This window comes from Suricata suricatta, chromosome 14 (assembly GCF_006229205.1).
Source record: "Suricata suricatta isolate VVHF042 chromosome 14, meerkat_22Aug2017_6uvM2_HiC, whole genome shotgun sequence".
NCBI classification, from domain to species: domain Eukaryota; kingdom Metazoa; phylum Chordata; class Mammalia; order Carnivora; family Herpestidae; genus Suricata; species Suricata suricatta.
Window position 1 is genome coordinate 17,719,076 of NC_043713.1, and position 14,016 is coordinate 17,733,091.

At 43.7% G+C, this 14,016-nt stretch overlaps 1 protein-coding gene across 1 annotated transcript in view; it reads right to left on the reverse strand.

Moving 5' to 3' along the window:
* Positions 1-2,194: 2,194 nt before the first annotated feature.
* Positions 2,195-14,016, reverse strand: part of WDR7 (WD repeat domain 7) — a 345,923-nt gene continuing 334,101 nt past the window's right edge. The window contains exons 27-28 of the mRNA XM_029921300.1: positions 8,767-8,871; positions 2,195-2,666 (exon numbers count right to left, since the gene is read on the reverse strand). Of these exons, the coding sequence (XP_029777160.1) occupies positions 2,463-2,666; positions 8,767-8,871 (309 nt within the window). The 3' untranslated portion in view covers positions 2,195-2,462. The remainder of the gene's footprint in view (positions 2,667-8,766; positions 8,872-14,016) is intronic.

Sequence of the window (14,016 nt, forward strand, 5' to 3'; positions counted from 1 at the left end):
ACGTCATGTCATCTTTTGCTTGTAAATTACCAATGAAGCCACACATGTCTCTACATTTACAAGGATAGGTCCAAATACAGTGCCAACAAAATCAATAAAACACTAAAAAGCATACACTGGATGACAATACAAAGTTTGCCTCAGTGCTGGGAAATCTAAGCTGTGATGAAGTCTGGGACTGTAGTTGTCAAAATAGCCACGGGGAGATCCGTGTTAACAAGAATGCGAGTATTCACTTAGCAGTTAGAGATGTCTAACCCTCCAACATCATCCACCCACGTTTTGTAAGAGTAATGTTCTACTGGCCAATGATTTTGGCTGTCTTTGCAGACAGAATGTGGGACAGGCTGGCCCATGCTCACTGCCCAGATGACTTTACCCCAGGCCCTCATGGCTCTGCTTTGTTCCAGATTTCCGGGGAGTGGTCCGTCGTGTGTTTGGTGGCCTGCCTACCGTCTCACATCTCTTTCCCAATGGATTTTGTTTTAAAAATCTCTCTAAAGTATACTTTTACTTCATCACTCCAAAACAACTTTGTAGTCTAGAATAAATTAATCCCTACTTAAGTTCACCCAGAGAACACGTGCTGAGTATCGAGAAGATTCAGGAGCCCACTGGAAAAAGCACGTGCGCCTTTTGTTCACCCCAGGTGTGTCTGTCTATATCGAACACAACAGTATGTTCACCAGACAAATAGAATCTACACTGTATACAGTTGCTTCTTCCCTGGAAACTACATATATAATCTTTATAAATACAATGTACATGCATGTGGCATAAATTCACTTTTGAAAAGAACACCCAAAGTCTAAGACCAAGGAACAGGATAGGTTTGCCATCAATGGAAATAACGTACTTCATATCAGTAGGAAAGGGACGTTCTGGTGGTCTTAATTTCTTACCATGTTCTTTCAAAATCTGTTTCAATAACAGACGTACTTGTTCCTACACTGTGATCTTATTTTTTTCTATGTGAAATAAACTGTGACAATCTACACTGTGATCTTATTTTTTTCTATGTGACAATAAACTGTGACAATCTACGCTTTCCCAATTAAGTGTTCCCATCATCGTTTGGTTCCTCTGTAAACTTCACAGACTTTCTCTGAATTTAATATGTTATTTTCTGTTTCTGCATCTAATAAACCATCATGCCCAGCTAACCCACCAATCAACAACCAAATCCCCAACTAGGTACAGGTCAAGATTTGTTAGTAGCAATTCATACCAAATATTATTTCATGGATTTTCCCCCCATTACTGGGAGAACCAGCAGAATTGACATAAGAAGGTGGCAACGCAGTTAAAGCTCACTTGGAAGTGTGGACAACCTCACTCCAATTCTGCTCAAGTTATCCGAGAGCCCTAACATCGGGTATATACTCCTGCATGCTTGTGCCTTCGTTACTATTTTTCTAGGATACTTGTGCAAAACGCTATCTTAGTTTTCCTTTAACTGATCAGTTCAAAGGCTGAATTGTAACTATAACATGATAACTGACATAGGTCGTATGCATGGGAACTGTGGGTCCGTAAGGTTTCTGGGGGGAAGGGGGGAGGTCTTTCTTAAAAGGGCCTGTAGCAACAGACACAAGAGATTTCTTATTTAGGTATATGCTATGCTTCCCAACTTGGTTCTTTATTATAGAAGTCCTTTTAAGATATTAGTTATAGTGACTGGATAATTATATTAACTAGACATAAGTAGTGATGATTTTTATTTTAAACTACTAAACATATTATAAGCAGGATAGAGCATTCTGGAAGGCTGGGAAACCTTTTTTTTTCTATATATTTTTTGTATATGTTCTCATTGATCTCACATCTGTTAGGCGTTAATAAAGAAGCAAGTGGCTCAACCCTAGGAAACTGGATTTGGATAGCATCCTAGCAATCATGGGGAAAAAAACCCCAAAACAACCAACCATGTAAACACAGAATCTTTTTGGTAAACAATAATGTATTTTAGGAAACCCAAAGGAAAATAACTTCGCTAAGTAGGACTGCCACATTATGTCAAAATCCAATGTCAAATGACCAGGTTCAAGCAGTACTTCGGAGGTGGGGTTTAGCTCTAGGAAAATGCTGATCTGGGCTGGGAATGCAATCACAGTGTTTACTGATTTGGAGGCTTCCGGTGCACCAGGCCACAGGGGTGCTCCTAGGGACTGCGGACACCCCCCCCCGACCCCCACCGCCCCGACCCCGGGAAGGAAAATGGCCTAGTGTCCCCACGAAGGCCACTCCTGCAAGGTGGGGTGTGCATGCCTCTGAATCATAGGGGACACAGGTGGGGGTCTGCCCCCGAGGACCATGCGGAAGCGACACCGCCTTAGCCGTGCCCCCCGGGTGACACTGGCCTGGGCAGGCACTGAGGAACGATCCGGGTGAGTAAGGACAGAGGAGTCTCGGCTTCCAGAGCGGACGGGGCCTCGGATGCAGTCAGGACAGCGGACCCAGCGTTAGACCATGAAGCGGTGCTCCTTCCCGTCGTGGGCCATCAGGATGACGTTGCGGTTGGACGTCCAGATGAGGCGGGCCAGGCGGAGGGCGTTGTGCGAGCCGGGCGAGGCGGGCTGCACGGGCGGCACCTGGTAGGTTTTGATGCAGCGCAGCTGAGGGGCCGAGTTCAGCATGCCGATGCTTCCCAGCAGCGACGTGTTCATCTGGGGGGACACGGGGACACGAGGGCACACGCGTCACTTACAGAATCCTCTCGCTTCCCTGCCGCGGGGCGGGGCCGAGTGACTCACACCTCCGGCTGGCTCTCTGCCACCTGCTTCCCCCCAGCTCATCTGAGAGTCGGTTCTCGGCCCCGCAGCGCGCCTCTTGGCGAACCTGGAGCTGCTGGGATGCTATTACCACAAACGCATAAATCCACCGAAAATTTGACTCCGTGGGTAGCACCGACAGCAGGGAAGGCCACCAGTCTTTAGGGGATTTAAGGGCTAAATTCCGGATGTTAACTAAACACAGTCAGACAATCTTTGGCGACGGTGGGCACCTCACACGAGGGACCTTCCTGCTCCTTCACAACGGTGCTCACTGCGGCCGGGAAGGACAAGTCCACCAAGACGCGACTGGGGGACTTAACGGTTTGTTCAAGGAGAAGCAGCAAACTGGATCAAAGCTCAAAACGTCACCCCCTCCCCCATCTGCATGTACCGACACTGCCCTCCTCACCTGCTCTTTACGGAGTTCAGTCTCTGGAAATGTCTAGTTCATTTCGAAGGGGAAACCAAGAATCAATTGCATCTTAACACTGTTATCTGAGCCTCACTGTTTCTCTGCTGCGCTGAAGAGAGAATACTTTTAACACTTTATTGGCAATAGGTTTTTATCAGTTGATTTGGGTTTTAGTGGCTTTTGGTGATTGGATTCGAATTTTAAGTTCTCGTAATCCATTCACATTAGTGAAAAATAATGTGGAAATTACGGCCTGTGAACAACTATGTGTTCCGGTCAAAGTGTGAATACTGAATGGCGGGCACCTCAGGGAGCCTGAGCGACGGGTCAGTGGAATCATGTAGATTCTACATATTACTGAACATCTCTTCAATATACATCCTTTGTGCTACTGCAAATCACATGAAAAGCATAGAGCACATAAGAAAAGAGGGCTCAAAAACATTAGTTTTCTTTGCGCTTATTTTCCTTTCCAGTTTTTCTGTCCAGTATAGCCATTGTCTGAATGCAAGAGATTCTAGGGTTTTGTGCATGCAGATTATGATTCAACGTACACAAATGGTTGACACACGAAACCTTGGCAAATCCTAGGACATTTAGGATGTGTTACTGCTGATATCATGCTCTGCATTTGGATCAGTGCAAAATATAAGCCATTCTTTTCTCTGGCCCTTCTCAGCAGCACAACGGTGTCAGAGGACGTAAATCATGGCCTCTCTAGCAGGATGCGTGCAGGCTCCACTGACATTTTCACAATTTAAATCATCTTGAGTAATAACCCTTTTAAGATGACTAATGTTACTGATTTTCCTGCATTAATAATAGCGCCGAGCACAACACAGAGGTGAAAAAGAATCACTAGTGTACGAGGTCACATTTTAAAACCAAATGTATGATTATCATTAACTCTTTCTGTTAAGGTTAACATTTAAAGCCAGATAGTACCTAACTGCCCTTCTCCAAAAACTTCTTTCCTTGCTTCCTTTCCTTTTCCCAAGAACTCCATAAAAGACAAAAATCAATGTCTTGTTGCTTTCTGAAGGTTTCCAAATATTTTATATGTAAATAACGGTGGTGAGCTTGATTCGATGGTTCTCGCTTGTACACAAAGTAATAGTACATGATAATTTAGTCCTCTAACAGAACAGATGCAAATGATGCAGAAAATTGGTGGTTAAAAGTAACTGGCATCAATAGGCATACTGTGCTTAAAAAAAAAAAAACCAACTCATTTCTCAGTTGATAAATAGCTACAAAGTAGTTTCCATTCTTTATGGATTTTCCATGAAAATATGGATGAAGCCTGATTTCTGCTGGTGGCTCAAAATGCTAAGGGTATCCAATTTGCTCAGACCCTTCCTTATTTTTAATTCTTTCCTTCAAAATGTAGCCACATGGAAGAAATGGGTTGAGAGCTAAAGGGAGACAGGGAGAGAGTACCTTACTGAAATGCTCCTGATGGAGAACTTCAACAAGAAGTTCCTGCTGGCTTCTCCTGAGCTGAGCCACTGAATGATTGATAAATCATTTGATAAACTGATGGATACATGCCTTTGGAAGGGTCACACGGCCTTCCTGTCGAGCAACAGGGCTGTGTGAAGTCTGCGCAGCACATCACTGTCACAGCTGTGTGCTGCTGGAGGGACAAAGTCCCTCAGGTTCACTCCGACGTGTTGTTCCTCAGATCATCCTTACCCTGTGACCTCTTCAGGAGAGAGGTAACCAGAAGTAGGAAGGGTGAACATTCATTTTTCCAAAGAATGCTCACGGAACAACAAACCATTTTGTTATTTGTATTATTGTTTTCTTGGGAATGACCAGCTAGGAAAGTATGGGAAAGGACAATTTGAGCCTCAAATGAATAAAAACTACCTGGAATTAGAGTATTTTTTGGTAACACTGATTTTTTTTGAATGTTTTTTATTTTTGAGAGAGAGAGACAGAGTGCGAACAGGGGAGGGGCAGAGAGAGGAGGAACAGAATCTGAAGCAGGTTCCAGGCTCTGAACTGTCAGCACAGAGGCCGACGTGGGGCTCGAATGAGATCATGACCTGAGCCGAAGTCAGACGCTTAACTGACTAAGCCTCCCAGGGGCCCCTAGAGCATCCTTTTTAAAAGGCTGAATAGTATTCCATTCTAGGATGGAATACATAAAAATAAGCGAAACCACTGTCCACCTGGTTTATTTTTAGCATTTCTGAAAGAGGAAACCCCCTAGTTGGAGGAGAGTGGTGAAATTTAGGTGACAGAACCATGGCCGTATTTGATTTCATTACTTAATTCCCCTTGCTCAAACACTAACGGCTACCCTGACGCAAAACGTTCAACTAGTAGGAAGATGTAGCTGGAGAATCAAAGGGCTTAGAAGATGGCCTGGTGACATCATCCAGTAGCTGAATTTGTAAATAACAAAAACACAATTTTGGTTTTTTCCCTTCCCTTTAAGAAGAACGCTTCACCAAACCAGTCCTGTGAAGATTATTTTCTGAACACACAGAAACACATACAGATGTAATTCATCAAAACAGGAAGTGTTTTAATGCAATTCTCAGTGTAAGTAATGCTGCACACAAACCTTTTACTAAGTCTCACTTGAGTAATTATCCAACCGATATTTCTCATTAACACTCATTTCTCAGCAAAGATTTTAATAGCTCATAGCTTTTGTAAGGTCCTGTATTAATAAGACTTCATTAAGTTTTCAAAATATATTATAGTACATTTACTGGAATAATAAAAAAGTATCATCATACATCATCAGAACTAAACAATATGTATCTAAATACATCAGCAAAGCTTATTTTGGGAAATCAGTGGGTGCTCCAACATTGCTTTCTAGACCTCCTTTAATTCAAATCAAATGCCGCTGTACCTCTAGAAGAGGATTTATTGTATTTTCTTGATAAAGCTGAAATGTTTCCGTGCTTCCCGCTTAAATTTCAAGACCAAAATGGGTATTAATTTAAGAAATCGGTTGTATTTTCCATCCTGACATTGGGTGGAGAGGCAAAAAGACCTGGGTGTTGCCTGAGCAGCCCCCAGGGACTGTGCGTGGCACACCCACGTGTGCGGACAGCACGAGGAGGCCCCTGGAGCACCAAGGAAGCGTGCTGTGGCCCTGCCCCGCGCACACTGCCACACGCACAGGTGCGTGGGTTCAAGTGTCCTTGGCCAAGCCCAGCGGCAGCAGCAGGAACCCAAAGGGGGGACCTGGAAGATGAGAAGAGGTATCTCACAGAGCTAGTGTCTCTGTAATGAATGATCCCTGGCTCTAAGGTAAGAAAGGATGCTAACTATAAATCCTCAATGCACTAGGAAGGAATCTGGATAAAAGTAGAAAAAAAATTTTGAGGAAGGGATGAACATATCCAAATGGAACCGTGAGTATCTACATAAGGGAAAAAACGTGTCACACAGAAATTCAGGAAAATCTTGGCAACAGCTTCAAATCTGGCTAAGTTAGGAGGTATTCCTTTATATAACACATTTCATTTTCTTTGTTTTTTGATTTTTTAAATGTTTTTTATTTATTTTTGAGAGACAGAGAAAGACAGCGCCACCAGGGGAGGGTCAGAGAGAGAGAGGGAGACACAGAATCCAAAGACAGGCTCCAGGCTCTGAGCAGCTGTCAGCACAGAGCCTGACATGGGGCTCGAACCCACGAACCGTGAGATCATGACCTGAGCTGACCGAAGTCGGATGCTTAACTGACTGAGTCACCCAGGCGCCCCACAAATTTCATTTTCTGAGGAAGTTATGTTGAAGAAAACCAAAAAGACTTGTGTTGGTTTTTTCCAAAGAAGAAACCATGGACAAACACAAGCTCATGGGGCTGGCGGAGCCTGTGTCCCCGAAGCAGGGGCCGCACTGGCACCGGCACCAGCGCCTAGAACGTGTCTTGAACGACATGTTCTTTACGTAAACACTCATCTGGGATTCCAAGAGCCCAGGGAAGAGCAGAAAATGTGCATCCAAGCGCGGTGGCGTACAGAGACCACTGTGTCGAAGAAACAGCGGGTGGGGAGACCCTTTACGAAAGCACTGTTGTGACGGTGACTCTACGGACACCCAGCGGGCCCGCCGTGGGGCTGTGGCAGCGCTGACCACGGGCCCGCGGGCGTCACTGGGAGAACTGGGGACCGGGGAGGCCGCCGGGGAAGAGAGTTTAATACGAGCCAATTAAGATGTGGGAGATATATTCTGGGAGCAAAGATAATGAGAAAATAAACTGGAAAACGACATTAAACGACAAGGAGGGAAAGTCCGTGGCGGACATGGACGTTGTCGTGGTTTAATAGCATGTTGTTAATTAAGTGATTTATTGTATCTGGTTTACATTTTACTAGCTATTGAGTTTTTAAAAACTATTGTCAAGTTGTGCTGAAGTCTTATTTAAACTTTCTTCTTTTTTTTTTTTTTAGCTTTCCAGGCAATAAACTGAATCTCATAAAACATACTTGCATCTCAAACAATAAAGTTTTTAATCGGCTTTTTGTCGGGGAGGGAGTTGGTAATGCCTAGGTTTTTATAATTGTCAGGAGTAAAGTGATTAAAAAGATAGAATGGAGATTAATTACTGAGGATAAAGCAAGTTCTACTGTAAAAATTCGATGTTCAAAGTTAATATGTAATTTAGTCACAATTAGACATAGGTGTTCTCATGAACTGCCATTCAGTGATCTCCAGGTTTTGTTTTGCTTTTGTTTAAAATAATTTTTTTAATGTTTATTTTAATTTTGAGAGCGCACACGAAAGAGAGAGAGAGAGGATGAAGAGGAACCCAGTGGGGGAGGGGCAGAGAGACAGGGGGATAGAGAATCCAAAGTGAGCTCTGGGCTGACAGCAGAGAGCCTGATATGGGCCTCGAACTCACTAACCATGAGATCATGACCTGAGCCAAAGTCGGACGCTTAACTGAATGAGCCGTCAAAGTGCCCTGATGTTCGGGATTTTGAAAATGTTTTGGTAGTTTCGGAATGAAAAGCATTATGTGGGAAATTCAGAATGCTAACAGAGATGAGAAAATGTAATTGGGATATGGAGCTAATTCTCTAATACTTGACTGCCTTCTCCCCGGCCCTCTGCCCTGCTGGGCTTGTCCGCAGCCTTGTGCAGCGCCTCCCGGGCCTGTGCCTCTCTGGCCAGGCCCCCAGGCACGCTGTGCCCTTGCTCACCACTGAACGGCTACTCCGGCTTCCTTTCCTTAACCCCCCACTCTGCCCTCCCCTTACCATCCGGCCCTTATTCATGGTCCTGCCTCCCTCAGATGTCATTTCCTCTGTGAGTCCGTCCCCCAACCTTAGTCTCAGGCTCCCCTCTGTATTGTTAACCACTTGCTTATTTACAGGTGTCTCCCTCAGACTGTGAGAGCAGGCCCCCCCTCCAGATTGCTAACTGTATTCTCAGTGCACCCTGCTCGCTAGCATGGGGCACATCAACAGTCAGCAGTAATACCTGATATTGTTGAAAGCAGGGGGAGGGCGGACAGAAGGGCTGGTGGGCAGGCCTAACAGGAAGCCTTTCTTAGCAAAAGCAAATCATGCAGTAGGACCCTCAGGGCCCTGTAGCATCTACACGCACCTGCCAGAAGGAAATGTGGCTGTCCGTATTCGAGTAGGTGGCAAGATACCGTCCATCAGGAGCAAAGGCCACTGCTGTGATTGGTCCCTTGTGTCCATGGATCGTCTAAAATAAAAGTCAGAGTCATTAACGGTCTGTATTCCACATACACAAGTTATGTCATGGAGATTAGATACTGTTATGACGCTTATTTATCAAATCAGGCGAGAAAAGTAGGAAAAGCAACCAAAGTTCTCTTACTGAAATATCTGAGGACTTTCTTTAATCTTGTTCTGAAGCCTGTACCTGTCTCTGCACTGGGAGGGCAACATGCATCCAAAGGAAAAGATATGTTACAGGAGAACCAATGTGTTAATTTACTTATGTCCTTTGGAAGGAAGAAGTTTACAATTAATTAGGAACCTCACTCATCTGAAATGAAAAACAATCAAAGCTGTATCATAATATCCCTCTTCTGGAAGAAGTTAAAAACTATAATTTCAACTCTTAATAATTATACATTTTTCATGTTTTATGCTTCATTTCCCACCAATAACACTATGCTTGAATGCACTTGGCTGCAATTAGTAAACATACAGACACGTACCTGTTGGCGGTTTGAGCACTTACAGAAATCAAATACTATTACAAACAAGTTAACAGGGATCATTTTGAGCCTTTGCCAAATAGCCACCATTGATTTAACCATGAATGGAAAGAAAGGGAGGTGTATTTTAGACCACATCTATGATAAAAGGTCTTTACTAATAAAAAATTATACTCAAATTTAATGATATTAATCATCATCAAAAACAATGGCATACTAAGCAAATTGGCATAGTATCATATTAATGTCCTTTCACTCAACTATGGAAGATCATACCTCTACCATGTGAACCAATATTGAGTCTGCTTACAAGCTGTGGGTTGGTCTCTTCCCTCTGTCTGGAAAGGAATGGGGGAAATATGTTCTCTTCAACGGAGACAATACTAGGAAGGTTTAGTTCCATCTATGTGTTTTAATGTTTTCATTTTATTTGTTTTGAGAGAGACAGCAGGGGAAGGGCAGAGAGAGGGAGAGAGAGAGAATACCAAACAGACTCCACACTCACTGTGGAACCTGATATGGGGCTTGATCTCATGACCCTGAGATTATGACCTGAGTCAAAATCAAGAGTCGGACACTTAACCGACTGAGCCACCCAGGCACCACCTATTTTAATGAACAGATGGGAACCTTGAGTCTCAGTGGGAACATCTGGCTCCCTCAGCCCCACACGTGTTGTAGATTTTGGTAAGAATCTTCTTAGAGTTCGTAGGTGAGTGACTAGAATGAGGGAAGGAGGGAGGAATGGGGATACAAGCCCGTTTCTCGATGCTCTTTGGATTTTGTTCTTTTCTGTCACTAGACTTGAAGGGCACCATGGGATCCAAAATAATGCCCGTTTTTCAACCCTCAGAGAAAACGTGTTCTCCGGTAAGCTCCGGGCTTCAGGCTGGCAGAGAACACCACTCTGAGTCAGGCAGTCTGGCTTGCATTTGGGTTCTACCACTTCCTTACTGAAGAATCTAGGGCAAGGGATGTGAATTACTTCACCTCAGAGTCCCATGTCTAGAAAACAGGAATGATGACGATGATGTTGATAATTCCTGCCTCAAGGAGCTCTGTGAAGATTAAATGAGCTATACTATATATGGAGCATTACGGGCGATGATGGCATATAATAAGAACCAGTAAGTAATTAATGTCTGTGTTACTCCTCCTTACTTTAAGATGACCAGATATTTGAAAGTTGCTAAGAGAGTAGATCTTAAATGTTCTCATCAACAAAAAAGAAATGGTAATTATGTGACAAGATGAAAGTGTTAGCCAATGCTACTACGGTGGCAATCATTTTTTAATATATACGCGTATGAAACCATCACATGTACACCTGAAACATCTACAATGTTATATGTCAATTATATGTCAATAAACTGGAAAAAAAACGATCAGACAAATGTGAACAATCACCAAACTGGATGACTTGAGTACACAACTTAATGGACCAAAAACAAAACAACAACAAAAAGCCCTTATCATATATCCCAGAATCACTATCAGTGAGCATACTAGGTAGTCTAGAAACAGATTTCATTTCATTAAACATTTTATTAAACGGATATGGTAGCTATCCATGGTGGTAGGTCCCTAATGTGGTGCTAATTAAGCAACATGGTGAGCATGCTGAATAATTACTTCACCATCACCCTAAAATGAAAATTACTGTGGAAGAGGGTAAAGAACTCAACCAATTAAAAGGGAAAAACTGACCATTCCCACTTACTCGGTCAATTTATTGAGCTCACTGGAAAGCATCTTTAATTGGTTTTTAAAATCAAGATTCAGTTCTGCAAAATATCTTAAGTTCCGTGGGGCCAATTGAAAATTGTGTTATGATTAAGGCCTTGCTTTAAAACAGAGGTTGCCAACTGAAGACCCCTAGGCTGAATGAAACCAAATTGTTGTTGTATTTGGCTTGGTCTAAAAAATGTTAAAAAAAAAAGTTTTCTGAGCTCATATTCTAATTCGTCAGACATCAAGTAAAATCCAGATTTCTGGCCTCTCCTGACAAACTGAAAGCTCTGGTGACCTTGGGCCTTTGTTCACATGTGGCCATAACAGCCAGGGATGAACAGATGTGGCCCTTCAGCCCGGATACTTGTCCTCCATTTCACCTATGCTGCTATAGCCCGGCTTCCTTATTCCTGCCTGGTCTCTCGTGGAACTGAGTGCTACTCTTCCATTAAGAATACTTGATTTAAGGGGGCGCCTGGGTAGCTCAGTCAGTTAAGCATCCAACTTCAGCTCAGGTCATGGTCTCGTGGTTTATGAGTTTGAGCCCTGTGTTGGGCTCTGTGATGACAGCACGGAGCCTAGATCCTGCTTCAGATTCTGTGTCTCCCTCTCTCTCTGCTCCAATTCCGCTCATGGTCTGTCTCTCTGTCTTTCTCAAAAATAATAAAACACTAAAAATATTTAGGAATACTTGATTCAAAATAGTTTCTTCCACAAGAAACAAAAAGTGTTCGTGAGGATGTAGAGAAAAAGGAACCTTTGCTACAGTGTTGGTGGGAATGCAAATTGGCATAGCCACAGTGGGAACCAGTGTCTTCATACTCCTCAAAAAATTAAAAATAGAAATACCAGATGATCTAGTAAGTCCACTACTGGGCATTTACGTAAAGAAAATGAAAATACTAATTCAAAAAGATATGTGCACTCCTAAGTTTATTGCAGCATTATTTACATAGCTAAGATATAGAAAGCAACCTAAGAATCCATCAATTCATGGATAAGGAAAATGTGGTATATATACACACACACACAAATATTACACAGCCATAAAAAGGGAACATGTTGTTTGTGATGACATAGATGGACGTAGAGGGCATTTTGCTAAGTGAAATGAGTTACATGGAAAAAGACAAATACTGTATGATTTCACTTATATGTGGAATAAAAAATGAACAAAAAAGCAGAATCAGATCTATAAAGAGAGAACAAACTGACGGCTGCCAGCAGGCAGGGGGTGGAGGAAGGGGCAAATGGGTGGGGGGGTGGTTTGTGAGATCCAGGCTCCCAGGTGTGCAGTGGACATGTCACGGGAATGGGCGGCCCAGCATAGAGTGTAGCCCGATGGTATTGATAGTGCTGTGAGGGGGCCGGAGGCAGCTGTGCTTGTGGTGAGCACAACACAATGTACGCCTTTGTGGGATCATGATGTTGTGCACCTAGACACGTAACATTATGTGTCAACAATACTGGAAAAAAAAAATCCAAAAAGCCACAATAGTTTCTTCCATGCTCTGGGGTCCTGGTGTGCATCTGAAAGTGTGAGTAGACTAAAGGCTCTTGTAAGAAAAGTTGGCCCTTCCTACGGGCCCCCCCAGAGCCCAACTCTGTAGAAGTGTATGATTCTCCTCCTGGAGTTTGGGCCCGTAAAGCTCAAAGCAGAACGCTAACCCTGCCTCCCTCAGCTTGGAATCTCTTCTCTATCAGCAACCAGTGAGTTGGCAATAGTGAGGTGGCTATAAACCAGCAGGTCCAAAGGATGTGCCAACTGGATGGTCGCGTTAATGCACCTCTCTGTGAGGCTAAGTCTGCCCTGCGGTAAAGGTGGAAAACCAGACACACAGGCTCCTTCAGAAAAGTGTTTATGAAATATTTTCACATAACATCAACTTTTACAGAGGGCCGCTACTTAATGCTGAGGACATCCTGCATTATGTTATCCCGTGTCTCTAACAGCAGATCCTGTGAATTAAATGCCATCTTGGACTTTCCTGCCAGTAAAATGTGTCTCTTTCCAGATAAGTGTTGTTGCTTTCTTTTCTCATGTGACAATAATCATGTAATCTTAACATGTGCTTTGCTTTACTGCCAGGAACCCCTGAGCTGAATGTGTGCACCTGCTGGGTGCACGGTGATCAGTACTTTCTCCTTGCGCCCTTCTGTGTCCACGTGTTGTTGTTGGGCAGCCCCCGCCTCTGGGCACTAAGCTTCATTTGTTAGTTTCTTTAAAGTCTGTTTTGGGCAAAGGGGACTACACTGTAGATCAGGATACACAAACACACACAGATACATGGTAAGATACTGTTAGGTGCTGCGCAGGGTATCTTCCGGAAACCACGGAGTGCTGACTGCAGAGTCAGCTCGGAGACCTGTTGTGGTGCTAGGAAGCGAGTGCCACTCACGGTCCTCAGGAAGCGCACGTTTTAAATTGTTTAGTGCATCTGGTGAGTGAGTTCATCACAATCTCAGCCTAAGAGGTGCTTCAGAACCTCAGCGTGATGGAAATGTTGCCACTGCCTTTTGTTCGGAATCTCTGAACTTCTCAGATCTGTGCGGGGCACCACCTGAACGGACGTTAACTTCGCTTCTGGCAGGACAGATGCAGCTGGGCGGGGATCACAGGGAACCACTGAGGGCTTTGGATGGGGCCGCCCGACGGCTGGGATCTTACGTGCCGAACCGTAAAGATGGTTTCCCAAAACAACAGGTTTCAAAATAAAAGGAGGGTTGGTCTACTTTTTATATGCGAATGGGTATCATGTCTTGTTCTATTTCTTAGTCAAAGAAATTGCTGTCTTGAAAAGACAGAAATGGAATATAAAGAAATTAATCTAATTCAAGAAGTGCTACGAACAATAAAGGAAATCAAGCAATTACCCCTGGCAGGAGACAGAGGGTTGAATTGGTAAACACCCCCTCCGTTTTTCTTACCAAAG